Below are 17750 nucleotides of genomic sequence, written 5' to 3'. Positions count from 1 at the left end.
CCATAACACCAGCATTTGCCATCACATGGCATTCTGGACCGGTAATTCGTAACGCTGATGGAATGTGTGGTTCGTGAATAAGTGAATAGAATATACAGTACAGGCCAAAAGTTTGGACACACCTTCTCATTCAATGCGTTTTCTTTATTTTCATGACTATTTACATTGTAGATTCTCACTGAAGGCATCAAAACTATGAATGAACACATGTGGAGTTATGTACTTAACAAAAAAAGGTGAAATAACTGAAAAATTTTTTTTTATATTCTAGTTTCTTCAAAATAGCCACCCTTTGCTCTGATTACTGCTTTGCACACTCTTGGCATTCTCTCGATGAGCTTCAAGAGGTAGTCACCTGAAATGGTTTCCACTTCACAGGTGTGCCTTATCAGGGTTAATTAGTGGAATTTCTTGCTTTATCAATGGGGTTGGGACCATCAGTTGTGTTGTGCAGAAGTCAGGTTAATACACAGCCGACAGCCCTATTGGACAACTGTTAAAATTCATATTATGGCAAGAACCAATCAGCTAACTAAAGAAAAACCAGTGGCCATCATTACTTTAAGAAATGAAGGTCAGTCAGTCCAGAAAATTGCAAAAACTTTAAATGTGTCCCCAAGTGGAGTCGCAAAAACCATCAAGCGCTACAACGAAACTGGCACACATGAGGACCAACCCAGGAAAGGAAGACCAAGAGTCACCTCTGCTTCTGAGGATAAGTTCATCCGAGTCACCAGCCTCAGAAGTCGCAAGTTAACAGCAGCTCAGATCAGAGACCAGATGAATGCCACACAGAGTTCTAGCAGCAGACCCATCTCTAGAACAACTGTTAAGAGGAGACTGCGCGAATCAGGCCTTCATGGTCAAATAGCTGCTAGGAAACCACTGCTAAGGAGAGGCAACAAGCAGAAGAGATTTGTTTGGGCCAAGAAACACAAGGAATGGACATTAGACCAGTGGAAATCTGTGCTTTGGTCTGATGAGTCCAAATTTGAGATCTTTGGTTCCAACCGCCATGTCTTTGTGAGACGCAGAAAAGGTGAACGGATGGATTCCACATGCCTGGTTCCCACTGTGAAGCATGGAGGAGGAGGTGTGATGGTGTGGGGGTGTTTTGCTGGTGACACTGTTGGGGATTTATTCAAAATTGAAGGCACACTGAACCAGCATGGCTACTACAGCATCCTGCAGCGACATGTCATCCCATCCGGTTTGCGTTTAGTTGGACGATCATTTATTTTTCAACAGGACAATGACCCCAAACACACCTCCAGGCTGTGTAAGGGCTATCTGACCAAGAAGGAGAGTGATGGAGTGCTGCGGCAGATGACCTGGCCTCCACAGTCACCGGACCTGAACCCAATCAAGATGGTTTGGGGTGAGCTGGACCGCAGAGTGAAGGCAAAGGGGACAACAAGTGCTAAACACCTCTGGGAACTCCTTCAAGACTGTTGGAAAACCATTTCAGGTGACTACCTCTTGAAGCTCATCGAGAGAATGCCAAGAGTGTCCAAAGCAGTAATCAGAGCAAAGGGTGGCTATTTTGAAGAAACAAGAATATAAAACATGTTTTCAGTTATTTCACCTTTTTTTGTTAAGTACATAACTCCACATGTGTTCATTCATAGTTTTGATGCCTTCAGTGAGAATCTACAATGTAAATAGTCATGAAAATAAAGAAAACGCATTGAATGAGAAGGTGTGTCCAAACTTTTGGCCTGTACTGTATATTCTATTCACTTATTCACGAACCACACTCTCGGAGTGCAGCGTGAACTCTGGCTGCAGAACATCAGCTTAATCGTTCATTAATTCATATAGAAATATAACTCCCTATTTCTTAGAACAACACCCACAAACTGATCGATCAGTGCTCTACCCCGCGACTCAAAATCAACAAACTGCTGCTGCCTCCTCGTCAACAACTATATACACTGTTATGTTAGCCTCAAGCTGCTAGCCTCAAGCATGGGGAGTGGGCTACAGAGATCTGCCAGCCTCACCTCTAACCCCACACCCTCCAATTTCTTTTTGTTGCACTTTCAAACTTGTGGTCTTCAGCCGCAACTGACGCTTTATCGATGTTTATCAGATTTTGTGCAGTCACAAAAGACTTGTACAACTTTTTTCACATATGCAGACCTGGAAACACACTCTGATGTTTAAAACCAGTGTATTTCCCCTTTAAATATATCTTCTTGTAGATATATGGCGCTGTGAGCTGATGGGACTCTTCTGGAGTTTTTTAAAGACATTAGCCTGTGTATACTGTACTGTATCTGAGTGTGTGTGTGTGTGCGTGCGTGTGTGTGTGTGTGTGTGTGTGTGTGTGTGTGTGTGTGTGTGTGTGCGTGTGTGTGTGTGCACGCACGCGTGTGTGTGTGCGCGCGAGTGTCTGTGTGCGTGATTACATTCTGGCCATCTGGTCAAAGCATTTCATGATGGATAGATAAATTATTTCTGATCATGCACAACTTGTTTGGGGGCCTTCCCAAAGTTCCAAACTGATTTATGTGAGAGCGTGACTCCCGCAGAAGTTGACTTTTGCGTCATCCTTTCGACAAAGCGAGAGAGAGAGGAGAGAGAGAGAGAGACAGAGGGTGAGAGAGAGGGAGGGTGGGATAAGGCTCGTCCTGAACCTTGTCCAAACTCTGCAGGCTGCCACGATGAAGGGTATATTTTTTATCAAGGTCTGCCAGCCAGGCTACTCTGACAGTTCTATCCTCTGCCAAAACACAACACGGAGAGAGTGAGAGTGAAAGAGAGGGAGAGTATAGAGAAAGATGGAGAGTGACAAAAAAAAAAGAGAAAAAACAAGAGGATGATCTTGTCATCTGATTTTTGCCACTCACTGACACTCAGCGTTTGACACAACTTTTCAGATTTGGTGAACACACTGCAGGGAGCCCAATGATTCACAGAGCAGATTTCTATATAAACTGTTCAATCAATCACAGAAATTACATAATACTCACATGCAGCCAATTCAGCCAATAAAATCCGTTTTCCAAAAAGGATGTCTAATTTTACACTGCCTACTTTGAAAACAGCATGGTCGACTCCCTAACACTGTTGCAGGAAATGAATGCAGCAATGCCCTGTTGTGCTACACAGTGTAGTGTGTACAGGTCTATTAGCCAGGACAGCCTGTTCTATTGTTATTGATGCTCTTATTTAGTTAGACATAATTGAATTCCAAAATACAATATCACTCATTCATCATGTTGAGGGTTGACATTTCTATCAGGTTATTGATGCACATTCAAGTGAATTTAGTTAAAGTGTCAAAGCTTACATAGATGTGGAAAATGTGTCGTTGGCTAAATATGATCATGATTTTGGTTAGAGGCACAGAGAGAGGAGTAAAGCATAGAGGCTGCACAAAATGCTATCAGCATCACTGCCTACACATGTAATCCTTATCCATTTGTGAAATAAACGTTTGGAGCTTAATCATACTAAGTCACGTTTCAAGCGCGGCTGACGCTCTCTGACCGTCGCTGAATCAGTGATGAACCTCTGCTTTAAATCACTCACACTAAGCGAGCGAGAGGAAGAATAGGCAGGAGAGTTTGTTGCACAAGGTCTCAATTTTTGTGAAATCAGAAGAGTTTTGATAGTGAAATGTAAGCTCTTTTTGTAGTTTTCCTCCACCTCTAACAAATGCCATGTAGTTTGCGTTTCATCTTTATCTCAGAGGCCGAATTCAGCGGGCCTCTTTTCTCCCATCGCCCTGGTGCAGTGTCGATTAAAGGCCTGTGTTATTCTATATCAAGAGCCTGTAATCGCAGCAAATGCCATATTTGTGATGCTCAATTGATCCTCGAGGGGGGAATTTGTCTTTCAGTCTGGCCCCATTCACACTGCAGTGGCGGGGGGGTCCTCTCCTCTAAAAACCCCTCAGCAGTACAAAAGGGGTTAAGTCTCATCTCAAAGATGCGAAAGGAGAGGGAAGGCCCTGCAAGGACAAACTATCGATCCTCTCCTGGGTGTACTGCCAGTGTTTCATACAGAGGTTCATAATTTCCACTGAATCATACCTCTCTTTCTCCCTCTGTCCCCCTTGTCTTTTGGCCTCTCTCCTCTTCTGTTGCCCTAAAATGTGACCAGAGGTGTGAATTATGTAAGCCCAAATGCATGTCATTCACCTCTGAAGTGTGAATTACGGTGTCCTGGCTCGCTATGAACTGATTATACACATCTGCTCCTGTGCTGGCAGTACAATGGTATTAGTTACTTCAGTGGTTTCAAAAATGAGCTGCAGGGACCTCTGGGGTTCTTGAGGATGATGCGGCAGGTTCCCAGCAGAATGAGGGATTGTTAAAATTCACATCTGTGTCATTTCATATTAACTGCCAAAAAGAGAGGGTTCAGATAACTGGTTTAAGTGTCTATTGGTGGGAGCTGCACACAAATCACACAAATAAATACCCTCATAAAATAGCACTATAGGAAAAGCAGCGGTCCTCCATTCAGAATTCAGTTTAAGTAGAAAAGTATCGGACATTTAATCGACTTAAGTGTAAAAAGTAAAAGTACTCATTATGTTGCTCTTGTATTTCAATGCTCAGGAGCATTCAATACTCAATGCACTGACCTCTAAGCATTACATCATTTTAAAATGGTAGGTGATCCAGTTATACTGGCTCCTATTACTTTCAGTTACAGTTGTCCATCTTTAAATTTGAAATCATTTTCATTAACTTCTTATTTGCTTTGTATAATAAAACAAAAGAATATTGCTAGATTTTTTAGGGTACATTGTGATACAAAATTTATCTTTTGATATTTTGAAATCTCTAAACTATTGTAAACTACTAAAATAAAAAAATATTAAATGAACTACAGTTACAATAAAGATAAATAAAGTAGCTACTGTCATAATAAAGTTAAATAAAATACTGTTATGATGAAGTTCAATAAAAATACTGTTCTAATAAATTAAAAAAAAAGTATTGTTATACTAAAGTTTAAAAAAGTATTGTTATAATTAAATAAATCAAAGTGGAACCTCTGGTGCTTTTATTTTGAAGCACCTGACTCATCTCGGGACGGAAATGTTGGTGTTTTTGCTGTGAACTTGAACATTTCGGTCAACAGTTAGATGGTAGCAGTTTGCAGAAAGTTAAACTGTTGCCGCTGCACCTTTAAACATGAGGATTTATTCACTGTGAGGTCGAAGCACACTAACTCTCAAGTTCATATATGAATTGTATTTGCAAGTTACACTGGTGCTCCATGGTCACAAAATGTAACTAAGTAGTCACAGTCTGGAGTCCTGCAGGTAAAAAAAAAACACACAGCTCATCTGTTTACACTATCGTTAATCTCATAAAGTTAAACTGTTACCATGGCAACGTTAAATGTGATGATTCATTCACTGTAAGCTCAAAACAAACTAACAGCTCTCCAGTCCATATAGCAATAATATTTGCAAGTCACGGTGGTGCTCTATGGTCGCAGAATACAATTAAATAGTAGCAGTCTGGAGCCCTGCAGATGAGACACACGCTTCACCCACTCACACACTATCACTCAGGAGAAAGTGATTTGGATGGGCGGAGGAGTGTGTGTGACCTATCATGTTTATAAGTCTTTCTTTGTGTGTGTGTGTGTATCTGTGAGAGGGAGAGAGCCATAAGAGAGAGCAACAAACGAAACACTGAAGCAAGTCTCATACTGGTGGATTAGAAAAACAATGACACAATTTATACTCAGTGTTTGAGATAAAGTCATAGTCAGTCGCAATACATGAAGTATATTCCATACATTGCTCACCCCCACTTCAAAGTAACTAGTACTAGGGTTCAAATAAATGTAGTGGATTAAAAAGTACAATATTTCCAATGAAATAAAGTGGGATAAAGGGACAAAGTTCTTGAAAATGAAAATACTCAAGATGAGCACAAGTGCCTTCGAATTGTACTTAAGAGTAGCACTTGAGTAAAAATACTTTTACTTTCCACTTCTGGTATCCACCAATTACCACTGTGAATACCACCACCCCTAAAATAATGAAATGTCTACCAATGACTCATCTTTACCAGCTACACCTTTTCAATAGGTTGATTTCTTATTTTCCTGATTCATTCGTACATTTTTAGACATCAGATTATCCAGGAATCATTAAGTAAAAACTCAAGATTAAAAGGGTACTTCAGGGGCGTCGGTGGCGTGGTGAGTGGTGCCGGCACCCCATGTGCAGAGGCAATGCCTCGCTGCAGCGGTCGCGGGTTCGACTCCAGCTCGCGACCATTGCATGTCGACCCCCCCACTCTCTCTCACTCCCCCATTTCACTCTCTCCTGTCAATTAAAGGCAAAAGACCCCCCCCCCCCCCCCCCCAAAAAAAAGGGTACTTCAGCGTAAAGACAGAGTACAGACTAAAGAGTAACACCAGGCTGTAAAGTGTAAAAGTGGTGTAAAAGTGTGCTTTGTAGCACCTGTAACCACACCTAACGGTGATGTCACAGTGTGCAGACGCATCCTGGAGTACATGTCTACGTCACTACAGCATGGTAAGATGATAAACCGCCAGACAAAACAAGATGTTCATGGGGTGGTAAGTTGCTCTAAATCGAAGCAGCAGAGACCATGATATTATATATCTAGTCTTTAGTATGTGTCTCGTTCCACCTGTGCTCAAACCTACATTTCCCATAATACAATTCAATAGTGTCTTTCATAAGAGACACTCCGCCTCTTATGGTACATTCAGACTGCAGGTAAGAGTGGCCCCAATCTGATTTTCTTCTCCTGACAGTCCGATTTGGGCCACTTTCATTTGTGCTCCTACATCAGATACAGGTTGGAATTTTTTGCAGTGTGACCTCAGTTTGAACAGTCATATCGAAATTGATGCACCTTTTACCTCACTCACAGATGGGTCGCCTGAACTGAGTGTCTTGCCACAAGAGTCTTTTAGAGAGTCGCTGACAGATGTAGTTAAAAGCAGAAAATTTGGATGAAGTCCGTTTCAGTGATGTCATTCACATCACCATCGTGCCACTCCTGGCTCTGACTTTGCATCCACACACACCTCCGTACAGAAGCAGTAGCCATTGCTCAACAAAAAGCCATAATTTGAAATGTGTCTGTCTTTCTCTTTGTTATTATTTGCTCACGGACTTGCTGGCTTCTACTGCAGATCAACCTATAAATGAAACCCAGTGTATTACATACATTTATTTATTTGTGGCAGCGCGCCACAATATCAACAATGAGCACTGCCAAGAGACTACTGTTGTGGGAGAGTGAGCTCGCACCCGGGGACAGTTGGTGAGAGTCCGCCCGCACACTCAGTGGCAGGGTTAACTGCTAGCATCACATGGCTAACATTATGCTTCCTAAAAGAATCAATTTAACAACAGAGTCAAGCCGTTCCTGTGTCTGTGTGAGTTTGTTGGGATCGACTGCCGGCCCATTTAGCCGCTGCTACTATGTTAGCATGGGAGGAGAGTGGCTTTGGAGACAGTGTTTTAGTGCTGCATCTAATGCCTGGTACGCACTACACGATATCAGCCCGATTCTGACCCGACGCAGCGGCGTATGGTGTCGGCATGAGTGTCGTACACAATAATTCATTGTTTCATCTCGTGTAGTGTGTCATAGTTAACGACACCTGACACCACGTCTAGGACACCTCATGACGTTCCAACAGAAAGTCTAGCTTGTTTGCAAGTTTGATTTTCTTTTTGTCGTTTATGACTGCTTCCGTCACAGCCGTCACTTTGACCAATAGGAACACAGAGAGATCTCCTGCTGTAGACAACTGTACATCAACAACAGGGGCAAAAAAGGGAAAAATGATGGTGCGAAACAGCAGAAGCATCCTGCTGAGTACTGCCATTACCATCAATCTAGCAAACAATGTTATTTCTTCATAATGGAGGACATAAAGTAGGGAATTTAATAAATAGTGGCTTTTACTTACCACAACTGCAGAGACTACCAGCTTCATTTGAAATAGACTACATAATAAACAGTCGGTTATTTATTATTCCCTCTGTATTTTTATATTTCCACTTTTTATTTGCTCCCGTTGCCTTGAAAAATTAATGCATCACGCCATCAGTTCAAACTCAACACTTCCTGTATCTGTTTCAAATTAAAGGCTCCATATAACTTCAGTTGAGAGAATCCCTTCATTTTTTTAAACAGGCTTTTATTGTGAAATTTTTGCAGGAACTTGTTGTGGAGGATTCAGTGACTTGTATTTTTGCGTACGGAACTTCAAATGTAGCTCCTGCCCTCTGCTGGCACTCTTAACGTGACTACAACAACATTTCGGCTGGCACATGAACAGACACAGTGACTGAAATACTACTAAAAGTAATCAAAACAGGACAAGGGGATAACTGGTGTGGACCATCGTGTAGTGTGTCATGTCTGTTGGCCAAGTCACGGCATGACTTTATGACTCCACAATCGTGTAATGTGACAGTGACTTTCAAAACGGGCAGAAAAGTCGTGTAGTGTGCACCAGGCATAACCTGTGTAACGGCAGCAACAGCGTTTGCTGATGTGGCAGGGAGTTGGGGCGGCCCCCCAGGTCAGCTACCACCACGAATGCAATCAAATTTTGTGGGAAACACTGAAACGTAAACACTGACTTCAGTGGCCTCCATGTTTACTTCTGTACGTCAGCGTGCTGCATGATGTCTCTGTAACTGTTAAGCACAAAGATTTGTAGTGTAAACGTAGCCCTAAATATCTACTTTGTTTGATTGTCACAACTCCAGTTTGTTGAGAGGTTTCTGTTGGGCTGATGACATCATCAGGGTCACTTTCTCAAACGTTTTGAAAGGTCCCTCCAGACCTAAATTAGATATTACACAACTAATTTACAGACTGGGTAGTACTACTCCTTATGAGTAAACTGAAGTATGTGTGAAAAATCAGTGGAGTGTCCCTTTAAACAAACATAAACATAACCCTGCTTAGCTGCACCCCCAAGTTGGGAAACACTGAATTACCCTAAACCATAAATAGTTTTTAACTCCATGGACTATTAAATAATGGAAAACAACAACAACAAACAGCTGAATCTGATTGTCAGTTTCAGCTATGTGGGGAGATTTAAGGAATACGTCACCCACAAAATGACCCTTTGTACATCAGTTACTCATGCTGTGTTACCTTAAATACGTAAAGAAAACTTTGATTATCTCACATACCTCCTTGGAAAACAGCAAATACATTGATTTATAAGTTGACTATAAACCAAACTTGGATAATACTGCAGCAGTTGTGTGAGAGTTTGATATGGGACCACGTTTAACAACAGCAGAACTATATCAAAACATCCATTTACAATCAATAAATCAATATGTTCACCATTTAATACTGCAGCAGTTGTGTGAGAGTTTGATATGGGACCACGTTTAACAACAGCAGAACTATATCAAAACATCCATTTACAATCAATAAATCAATATGTTCACCATTTTCCATGGAGGCTTGCAAGAAAAAGTTTTCACGGTAGGACCAACTGTCATGTTGTGGGTGAAGTGCTCCTTTAATGTGAGTCCTCTGCATGTGGAGCTAAAGGCCCTGCCCCATATCAGCACCATGGACAGTGCACCACTCTGCAGCAGGATGGAACCGTTACACAGGTCTGCTCCTGACCTGTGTACATTTGAAGTATAACATCAGATCCACTGATAATCCTGTTTAATAACCCTATCGATACTTAATATTAATGCAGGCTGAAAAAAACACAGCAAAAGTTAATATCTATAAGATCTTATGGGGAAGTTGTACAGCAGCATTATAGGAGATAAATAATAGACTAAAGTAAGAAAAGGTCAGACTACAAGTCCCACATGGAGCATTAGAGAAGCATCTATTCTGATGCAGGGACAGCTGTGAGTTCACCCTGCAAGTAAACAGTGCGTACAGTACTGTGTTTTTTTATTTATTTTTTTTTACACATCTGGACAGATTAAGGGCAAGAGTACAGTAACACCGGGTCCCCCCCTTCTCCCACTGGTCCTTTAAGCCGAGCAGGGTGCAGACCGGACCTGCTGGGGAACAGTTGGGAGCAGGAGCAGCAGCAGCAGAAAGGGGAAGTTGCACCGCCCCGGTTCAGGCAGCAGGGCTGATAAAAGCTCAGATAGTGATTGAAAGTGATGGTAAAAGGATTTAGCCTGGGCATTAACAGAGAGAGAGAGAGAGAGAGAGAGAGAGAGAGAGACAGAGACAGAGAGAGAGAGGGAGGGAGGAGGAGAAGGAGGGAGGGTGATATTTTCCATAAAGCCTTTTTTTCTCTCTTTCTTTCTGCCCTTGAGCATCCCGGGTAAACCCGAGCTTGTAAAGTGGGAAGAGGAGGAGGAGAGGGGGGAAGAAGGGCGGGCACAAGCCTTTCCTCAAAGTCAATATTTTATACTTTTGATACTCCTTGACGCTGGATTTCAGTCCTCTTTTCCCAGCCGTTTCCAGATCTAGGACACCGATCTACCGGGCGCAGCCATCTACGGTGTGATAAAAAAGTATCCGGCAGAAGGCAAAAACAAACAGCGAGCCGGGGCAGGCAGATAACGGGAGTACAGTGAGGACCGCAGCGGGGAGCGAGTACAGTGGATGATCGGGGGGGGGATCTTTTTTTTTTTTTTTTGAAACCCAAAGAGGGAGACGTGCACCAACGCCACACAAAGTGCTGACCTGTCTCGCGGATGCATGTTAGAAGTAAGTGCTTTATCTGATTTGCTAAAAACATCTCGCAACACGATGCATTTAGCTAAAGCTCTTTGAAGTCTGCACCGAGAAGCTGCTCTGAGTGCTCTGACAATATCCGGACCACTCCGGGATAATCAGAGTGCTGGGGGGACTTTCGGCTTAATTTACACCGTTTCAGACAAACGCATTAATGCATCTATTTCTAAATATACTACCTGCATATAATGTGAGCGATGCTGCGCAGTGGGGTGCACTATACTGTAGAAAAACTGACACACCCCTACAACACTGTCAGAGCCGGGAAATAGCTTTGGCGACTTCACTTGTCAGCTGAACTAAGTCAGAGTCCACAGGGCTGTGTGGGATAGGTTGTGCAAGGACCCGGCTGCTGTCAGTGTGGGATGACAGTTGGATTATGATCAACGAGGGCACGGTGCAAAAAAAAAAAAAAATGTCAACCATATTTATTCATCTATTCATGTATTCAGTTGAAAATCGAATTACAATTAAATTAAGTGAATAAATCCGGCATTAATGCTACTTCCAGTGCAGTTTTTTTAGCTTAAAGTTTATTATTAAATTAAAGACAGTGTGCTGAAGTAAGTCAGAGTAGTGAATAGGCCTGCTATCAATAAACTCCCAAGGAAATTACACTTGATTAAAGAGAATGAAGTTGGTTTGTGCGTAAAATTCTCTCTCCTTTTTGGCACATTTTCTCATATTCTAAGAACATGTTTAATAAAGGCTGTTAAATGTCTCCATCATATTGATATTTTGTTTCAGTGCAATTATTAAGAAAACATCTGTAGCCCACTCTTCACCTCCAGCACAGGAGAGCTCTAGGAGCAATTACAACTCTGGCAAGCACAGGCGGCACCCGGCAGCAGCACGTGTTTTTACGCACAAGGTTATCCACACAATGCGGCGCTTTTTAGTGTCTATTAAATGTGCAGCTCTTCCTGTTAAATATCACCGAATTGCACCGCATGTTAGAGGCGGGTTTAACCAAACTTGCCCTCCTCAACTTGCTGTGCCACACATTCGCATAAAAGTTCTCCTCCTGTTGTATGAAGATAAATGTGATGTTTTTTTCCTCTCACTTTCCCAGATTAATTACCGCAAGTTACTACATAATAATTAAGGAGTTAATTATGCCACAAAATAAGAACGCAACCCACTCATCCTGCATGTATTTCAAAGACCCGACATTAAACTTTTATTCATGCGAAAGAGAAATACCGTGCAGGATACATTTCATCTCAAGCCGAGCACTGAAAAATTATATCCCTGCATTTACAGTAAGACTCAGGATGTGCTGAATTGATGAGGATACATTACTCATCACACTAACTCCCTACTTCGCTCACATTTGTCCTCATTTCGCCCCCAGGACAATCAGGAGGAGCTCGGCCAGTGTGAAACGTCCAATGGTCCAATGTACCTGAAGACGCAGCGACTTCTCCTTCATCCTCCCCGACCAGCTCCACTGTCTCCCAGCAGGACATCGCTCTCTGAGCCATGGATCCGCGTTAACATCTCCCACCCAACTCCCTGCAACACTATGGTTAAAGTGTATGCCGAGATCAATCTCTGTAACATTATCTGCCTCTCCACCCACTGCCCATCTTCCTCAGGAAGTCAGCCGTCAAAACAAGAAAGCGTCCCTCTCTCGGCTGTCTGGGGGCCCTCAATATCTGTGAAGAGACACTGAGCGAAAGTTGCCGATACAGTGTTCTCCTGTCATCTGGGAAATTTATCAGCCTGGAGGCGAGTAGTGTCAATTTACCTCCACCTCTCCATTCGCAGTCCAGCAGTATGGTGATGGGGTTGTCCACTGTTTCCTCATGATCACCGCTCCATGCGCGTCACCTCTCCTCTGAGCTCCGTGGCCCCCTCACCCTGCGCCGGACCCCGCTCCAAACACCCCCCCAGCCTGCCATGCTCCCCCAGGCCGTGTTTCTGCTGCTGCTGCACTGCTTGGCCTCCACTCTGGGCCAGTACGATCTGTGCAGGTCCCTGTTGAGCACGGATGAGGGCTCGGTGTGGGAGCATCACGCGTGCCAGCCAAAACCCGCGTCCATGAAAGACTACATGCGGATCAAGGTGGATCCGCCCGGAATCACTTGTGGAAACCCGCCCGAGAGGTTCTGCACTCTGGTGAGTTCATGTCCTGACTTATACAGCATATTTTATACATTCAATAAAAACTTAAAATGTATAGAAATGCTAATATTTAAAAGTGGTAAGCCTGCACACAATGCAAACATGCTCTACATTTGCAGAAAACCTTGGTTAGTATTCAGTAAAATATAGTGTAAAAAGTTGAAAACTATTATGTTTTAAAATCAGCAAGGTCACAGGGTCATGCAATTGAGCTGAATAGTGACAACAGGGAAAAGTAATGACAGGGGGAAAAGGTCTAATTAAAGTCAGAGCAGGATTCACACTACAAAAGCTATAGGGAGCTAAAAGGGATGACATAAGTGCAATGACTTGGCAGGGCTCGCAGAGGTCCGGAGGTGTTGTTTACATTAGTATGGACTTGGCAGCCTGGCATCCGGTTTGATTTGGGCTTCTAGAGGACCTCACATTTCCTCTGGTAAAATGCATATAGTGGGACCTTTTTAGTTCCAAGGACACTGAAGGGTGAGCTGCAGGAAAACTCGTTAAAATGTCTGCTACAGCAATATTTAACACACTTTAGCCTGCAGGCTAGTTCCCATCCCGGCTAATGTAAGTGTAATAATTTGAAATAAGGGTTATAAAATCATTGTAATCCTAAGAAGACTGCAATTAAACTTCCTCCTGCCTCTTCAGAGGAAAGTTTTATATTTGAGGTTTGACTCATAAAGATTTGACTCAGTGTGTGTGTGTGTGTGTGTGTGTGTGTGTGTGTGTGTGTGTGTGAGACTTCAAGTTCGTCCTCTTGATGATTGCCAATGACTGTTCACTCACTGAGCTGGCCAGTATTGAAGGTGCCAGACCTGTCTCAACAGCCATGAGTCAAGATCTCACAACAAGTGTTTCTGGAGAGTGTTTAAGCTCGTCTACGTCACATTGTACAACCATGTCATGTTGTTAATTAGGTATTTGTATGCCATGTGACTGGAGATCTGTTACCTTTAGATTTTGCAAACAAGCAACCTCCCCCCTGTCTCCCTCCCTTCCTCTCACTGAGACTAATAACAGTACTTGGGTCATTTGACAGGAGCAGGAAAGGATATTATGCACCTTGGATACCTAATGTTTAATGATTTGTTTAATGTAGAAGGAGCGGAAACCACTGTCGTCTTGAGAAAGCCTCTCCGATGACTTTCTCTTGAGACGGGAGACGGACGGAGGCAAGGGAGGGGGGGGGGGGGGGGGGGGGTGGGTGGGGGGGGAGGCAAAGAGAGATGCTCGCTGCCATAACGTATTGACGTCTGCCCCCTAATGGCCCCAGCCTGGAAACTTCTATAACTATGTTTCTGAGTGAGCAATGATGAAATATTGATGGGCTCCTTAATGGGCTTCCTTACAAGGGTTGGCCAGCGTTGCTCCATCCCAAGGATCCAGAGTGTGCTGCTAGGCTGATGAGAGAGAAAGAAAGAGGGCGGGACAGGAAGGAGGCCGGTCTTAGTCAGCACTTTTGCATCGGACGGGGTCTTTATAGTGGAAAGTTCTGGTTCCTCTCAGGTCATTTGTGGCTGTGGGGATTGAACCAGGCCCCCAAGTGCACCAGCTGGGGATTTAGGGAGCAAAGAAGCTGTGGGATGAAAGTTTACTTAAGAAGTGAGGGATGTCAGACTCAAGTCCTACATAATGAGGGAGCAGAGCGGGTTTAATGCTGTCACTAGATAATTATTTGACAAATTTTGGGCTATTTAGGATCCTATTAAGCAAAAAGTTGCTTTTCCGCCATGTTACAAGCCATATTTTTGTATTTAACTAACAGAAAATCTCAGCATTTTGGGTTAAAAAACACTACATATTATTTTCTCCTAACAGAGGACACCTCAGCAAGGCCATTACACCGCTTCCGTCTTTTTTTTGGACCCACCGACGGAGTATTACTTGAGGGTTATTGGTATACAGATCATTTATTTTCAGGCAAGCAGCATTTTTCCCCCCTCCTCATGCCCCCGGATTTGGCAGCTTTACAGAAAAGCTGGTTTCTTATCTAATTGGTGTACATTTACATTCACTCATTCAGCAATCCCACAAGTCAAGGGAAAGTCGGGGCACTGAAAAAAAAAAAAAAAAAAGACTGCATCACCCAATGCGCAGAGCTGCTCATCCTTAATAAGACTTGAGACATACTGCGGAAGATGCAAAATAATTTTTTTCCCCTCTTCTTTCACCCTATGAGTGCTACCGTGTGTTCCTAAAAACTATGGGAGAATTCACTTATTTGGGGGGAGTTTGATGTTTGAGGCATACTGTAGCTTTCCCTGCTTGCATAGGTTTACAGTAGTTTTTGGTCCCTCCATCTCCACAGGGACGCATTTTTTCCTCACTCAATTTATCTCTCTCATTCCCTGGGAATGCAGCATCCTTCCTCCTCAGCCAAAAAGGCCAGCATGTTGGCTTCTTTCAACATGACAGGCTTCCAGCACTTTGACAAAGATGCTACTGTAACTAGTGCCGTGTTAGGAGCTTCAGTAGTTGCTTTGTAGTTTCTCTGTATGATAGCTACTATAGAGTCTTAGCTTGCAGTTGGAGATGATGGAGTAAGGAGGTATGAGGGGGGTGAGGCAGTGTGTTGCAGAGGGGGATAGCTAATGATGAGGGAGAGGTGAGGAAGATCCAAGCTTAGCTAAGCAGAAAGATGAAATCAGACCACAGTTCCACAGTAGTACACACAGTGTCGATATAAAAATGCATTCAAAAAGGTCTCGCTGTGCTGTTGTTTGTTATTTCGCTTTTTGGTTTTGAACCGAAACCTTCAATCAACCGTCTCCCTTGGGTACCGAGAACAGAGAGCAGCCAAATGCAAATGGGATGCGTGCATGTGTACGGGAATGTACAGTGTGCTGTGACGTTAGCGGGACCAGCAGGGGTGTGTGAAACATGTGCACGGGTTGGCTGACAGCGCACGGTAGTATGTCTAAGAAAGACAAAAAAAAACACACACACCTTCCTGTTCCACAACACATTTGCCCGTTTTAGAAGGTAGAAATCAGCCAGCTCTAAAAATAGACATGAGAAGAGAGAGAAGCCGCGCAGCAGCGGAAGGGGAGCATGCAGGAAGGGGAGGAAGATGGCAGCTGGTAGCGTGGATCAGTGCTTCCCAGACTGGGCCTATGGCCATACTTCATACTCCCTGCCCAGTGTAGACCTGCCAGGCCCGGCCTGGCCTGCCCTGCCCAGCAGTGGGCCATCGAGGCCATGCAAAAGGGCCACTCACACCCAGCAACGGGCCATCCCTGATGCCCTTCTCTGGAGTAAAAGCCAGCCCAGGTGGCCTGTGTCCTAATAATACACCCACGGAGGGGGATCTGGGCGCAGCACGAGCAGGTTTGACAGTACAGAGTGTAATTAACGAAGGGAACAGAGAGAAAGAAACAGATAGCTAAAGAGAGCAACATAGAGAGTGACTGTACGAACAAGGGAGGTGGGGGAGGGTGTAGTGATGTAATGGCATGGCTTGCTTCCCCATTAGGACACAGTTGAAAGTGATCAGAGAGTGTTTAGATGTGTTGGCAGAACGGGAGGATAGTTATAAGTGAGATTTATCCCTGACTAAGGTGATACTAAGAGGGATTGGCCGCAGGGGCTTAGACAGCCTGAGGTGAACTTAGCAAACTGCCTTGTCTCGCCCATCAGGATCTCAGGACTGATGGCTGTTTGGAGAGGAGAGACCACAAGGACAGAAGCTACAGAGCCAGTGTTTGTGTGTTTGTGCATGTGTGAGAGATGGACTGGCAATAACATTTGAGTGATAATTCAAAGGGAAATTTGTACCTGGTTGTTATTATCATATCTGTGTCCCTCATGACTACTATTCATGATGAAATTCTACTCACCACCTCCACTGTGAAGATTTGGGAAATACAGACAGGTGTGAGGAAACGTGAGCATCTTACAGTAGCTTTCCAACAAAACTTCAATGCAACAGAATCCGTCTCAAAAATACAGACAGAAAGCAGTCCCCTGGAAATACATGCAGACAAGTATTTGAGGTCATTTCTGTTATTTAAAATGTTTGGAAAGCTGCTGGAGATTCACAGTCTTTGCCACAATGAAGGCCCTGTCTACATGGATACAGACATATTGTAAAACTGATAATGTCCTCGATGCTGTAGCCTTTCGTCCACATGCAAAAGGAGTTTAAGGTCACTATAGCAAAGTAAAACTCTTGTTACTGTGTATTCATGTGGGCATGTAAGACATACTGTTTGGAAAACAATGATGTCAACTCCTTAACTGGTGCATGCCCATTGTTGCTTTGCATAATGAGCATGCACCAGAAACAGCACACATTAATCCAGACTACTGGTTTGTTTCCGTTTTATTAACACTGCTTGGTCTAACAACTACTTTATAATGGAACTTAGTATTGCTGCACCACTTCACAGACGAACAGAGGCGTCTGCTGTACTCAATGTTATTTGGTCCACCTCAGCATCATGGGTGGATTACTAAACAAGCCTATGAGGCGCAGGGACCTGGGGCCCAAAGTTTCAGGGGATGCCCTGGCCTTCACCTGCAAAATGTCACTTAAATTAATACATACTGATCAGGAAGTAGAGCTTAGATCAGGCCCAAAAAATCCAGCCCGACCCCACCCAAGCCCGTGCATGTTCTGTTCGAGCCCGGTCCGTCCCTTTAGCTGTAATTATGAGCCCGAGCCCAGTTTAAACCTGACATTTTTTTTAAGGATACGAACATGGACATTGAAGGCTGATTCTCATCTTTCTTTCCAAGGCAAGCCTTCGTCATGTGCCTCTTAAGTGTCAAGGTTCCCATCTTTTTGCTGTCATATACCAGCATCATGCTGCACTTGGTACACTCGACGAAGCCGCCACACACGTTGTGACTGTCAACAATTCACATGTGCGTGGCCAGTGGCGCTGTCAAGGGGGTGCCACCATA

At 43.7% G+C, this 17750-nt stretch overlaps 1 protein-coding gene across 1 annotated transcript in view; it reads left to right on the top strand.

Annotated features, from left to right (window-relative positions):
* Positions 1-10258: 10258 nt before the first annotated feature.
* ntng2b (netrin g2b) overlaps positions 10259-17750 on the top strand; it is a 77336-nt gene continuing 69844 nt past the window's right edge. The window contains exons 1-2 of the mRNA XM_033647330.2: positions 10259-10685; positions 12067-12833. Coding sequence (XP_033503221.2) covers positions 12615-12833 — 219 coding nt within the window. The 5' untranslated portion in view covers positions 10259-10685; positions 12067-12614. The remainder of the gene's footprint in view (positions 10686-12066; positions 12834-17750) is intronic.

The sequence above is a fragment of the Epinephelus lanceolatus genome, chromosome 19 (genome assembly GCF_041903045.1).
Source record: "Epinephelus lanceolatus isolate andai-2023 chromosome 19, ASM4190304v1, whole genome shotgun sequence".
NCBI lineage: Eukaryota > Metazoa > Chordata > Actinopteri > Perciformes > Serranidae > Epinephelus > Epinephelus lanceolatus.
This window is presented reverse-complemented; position numbering and strand designations above follow the sequence as displayed.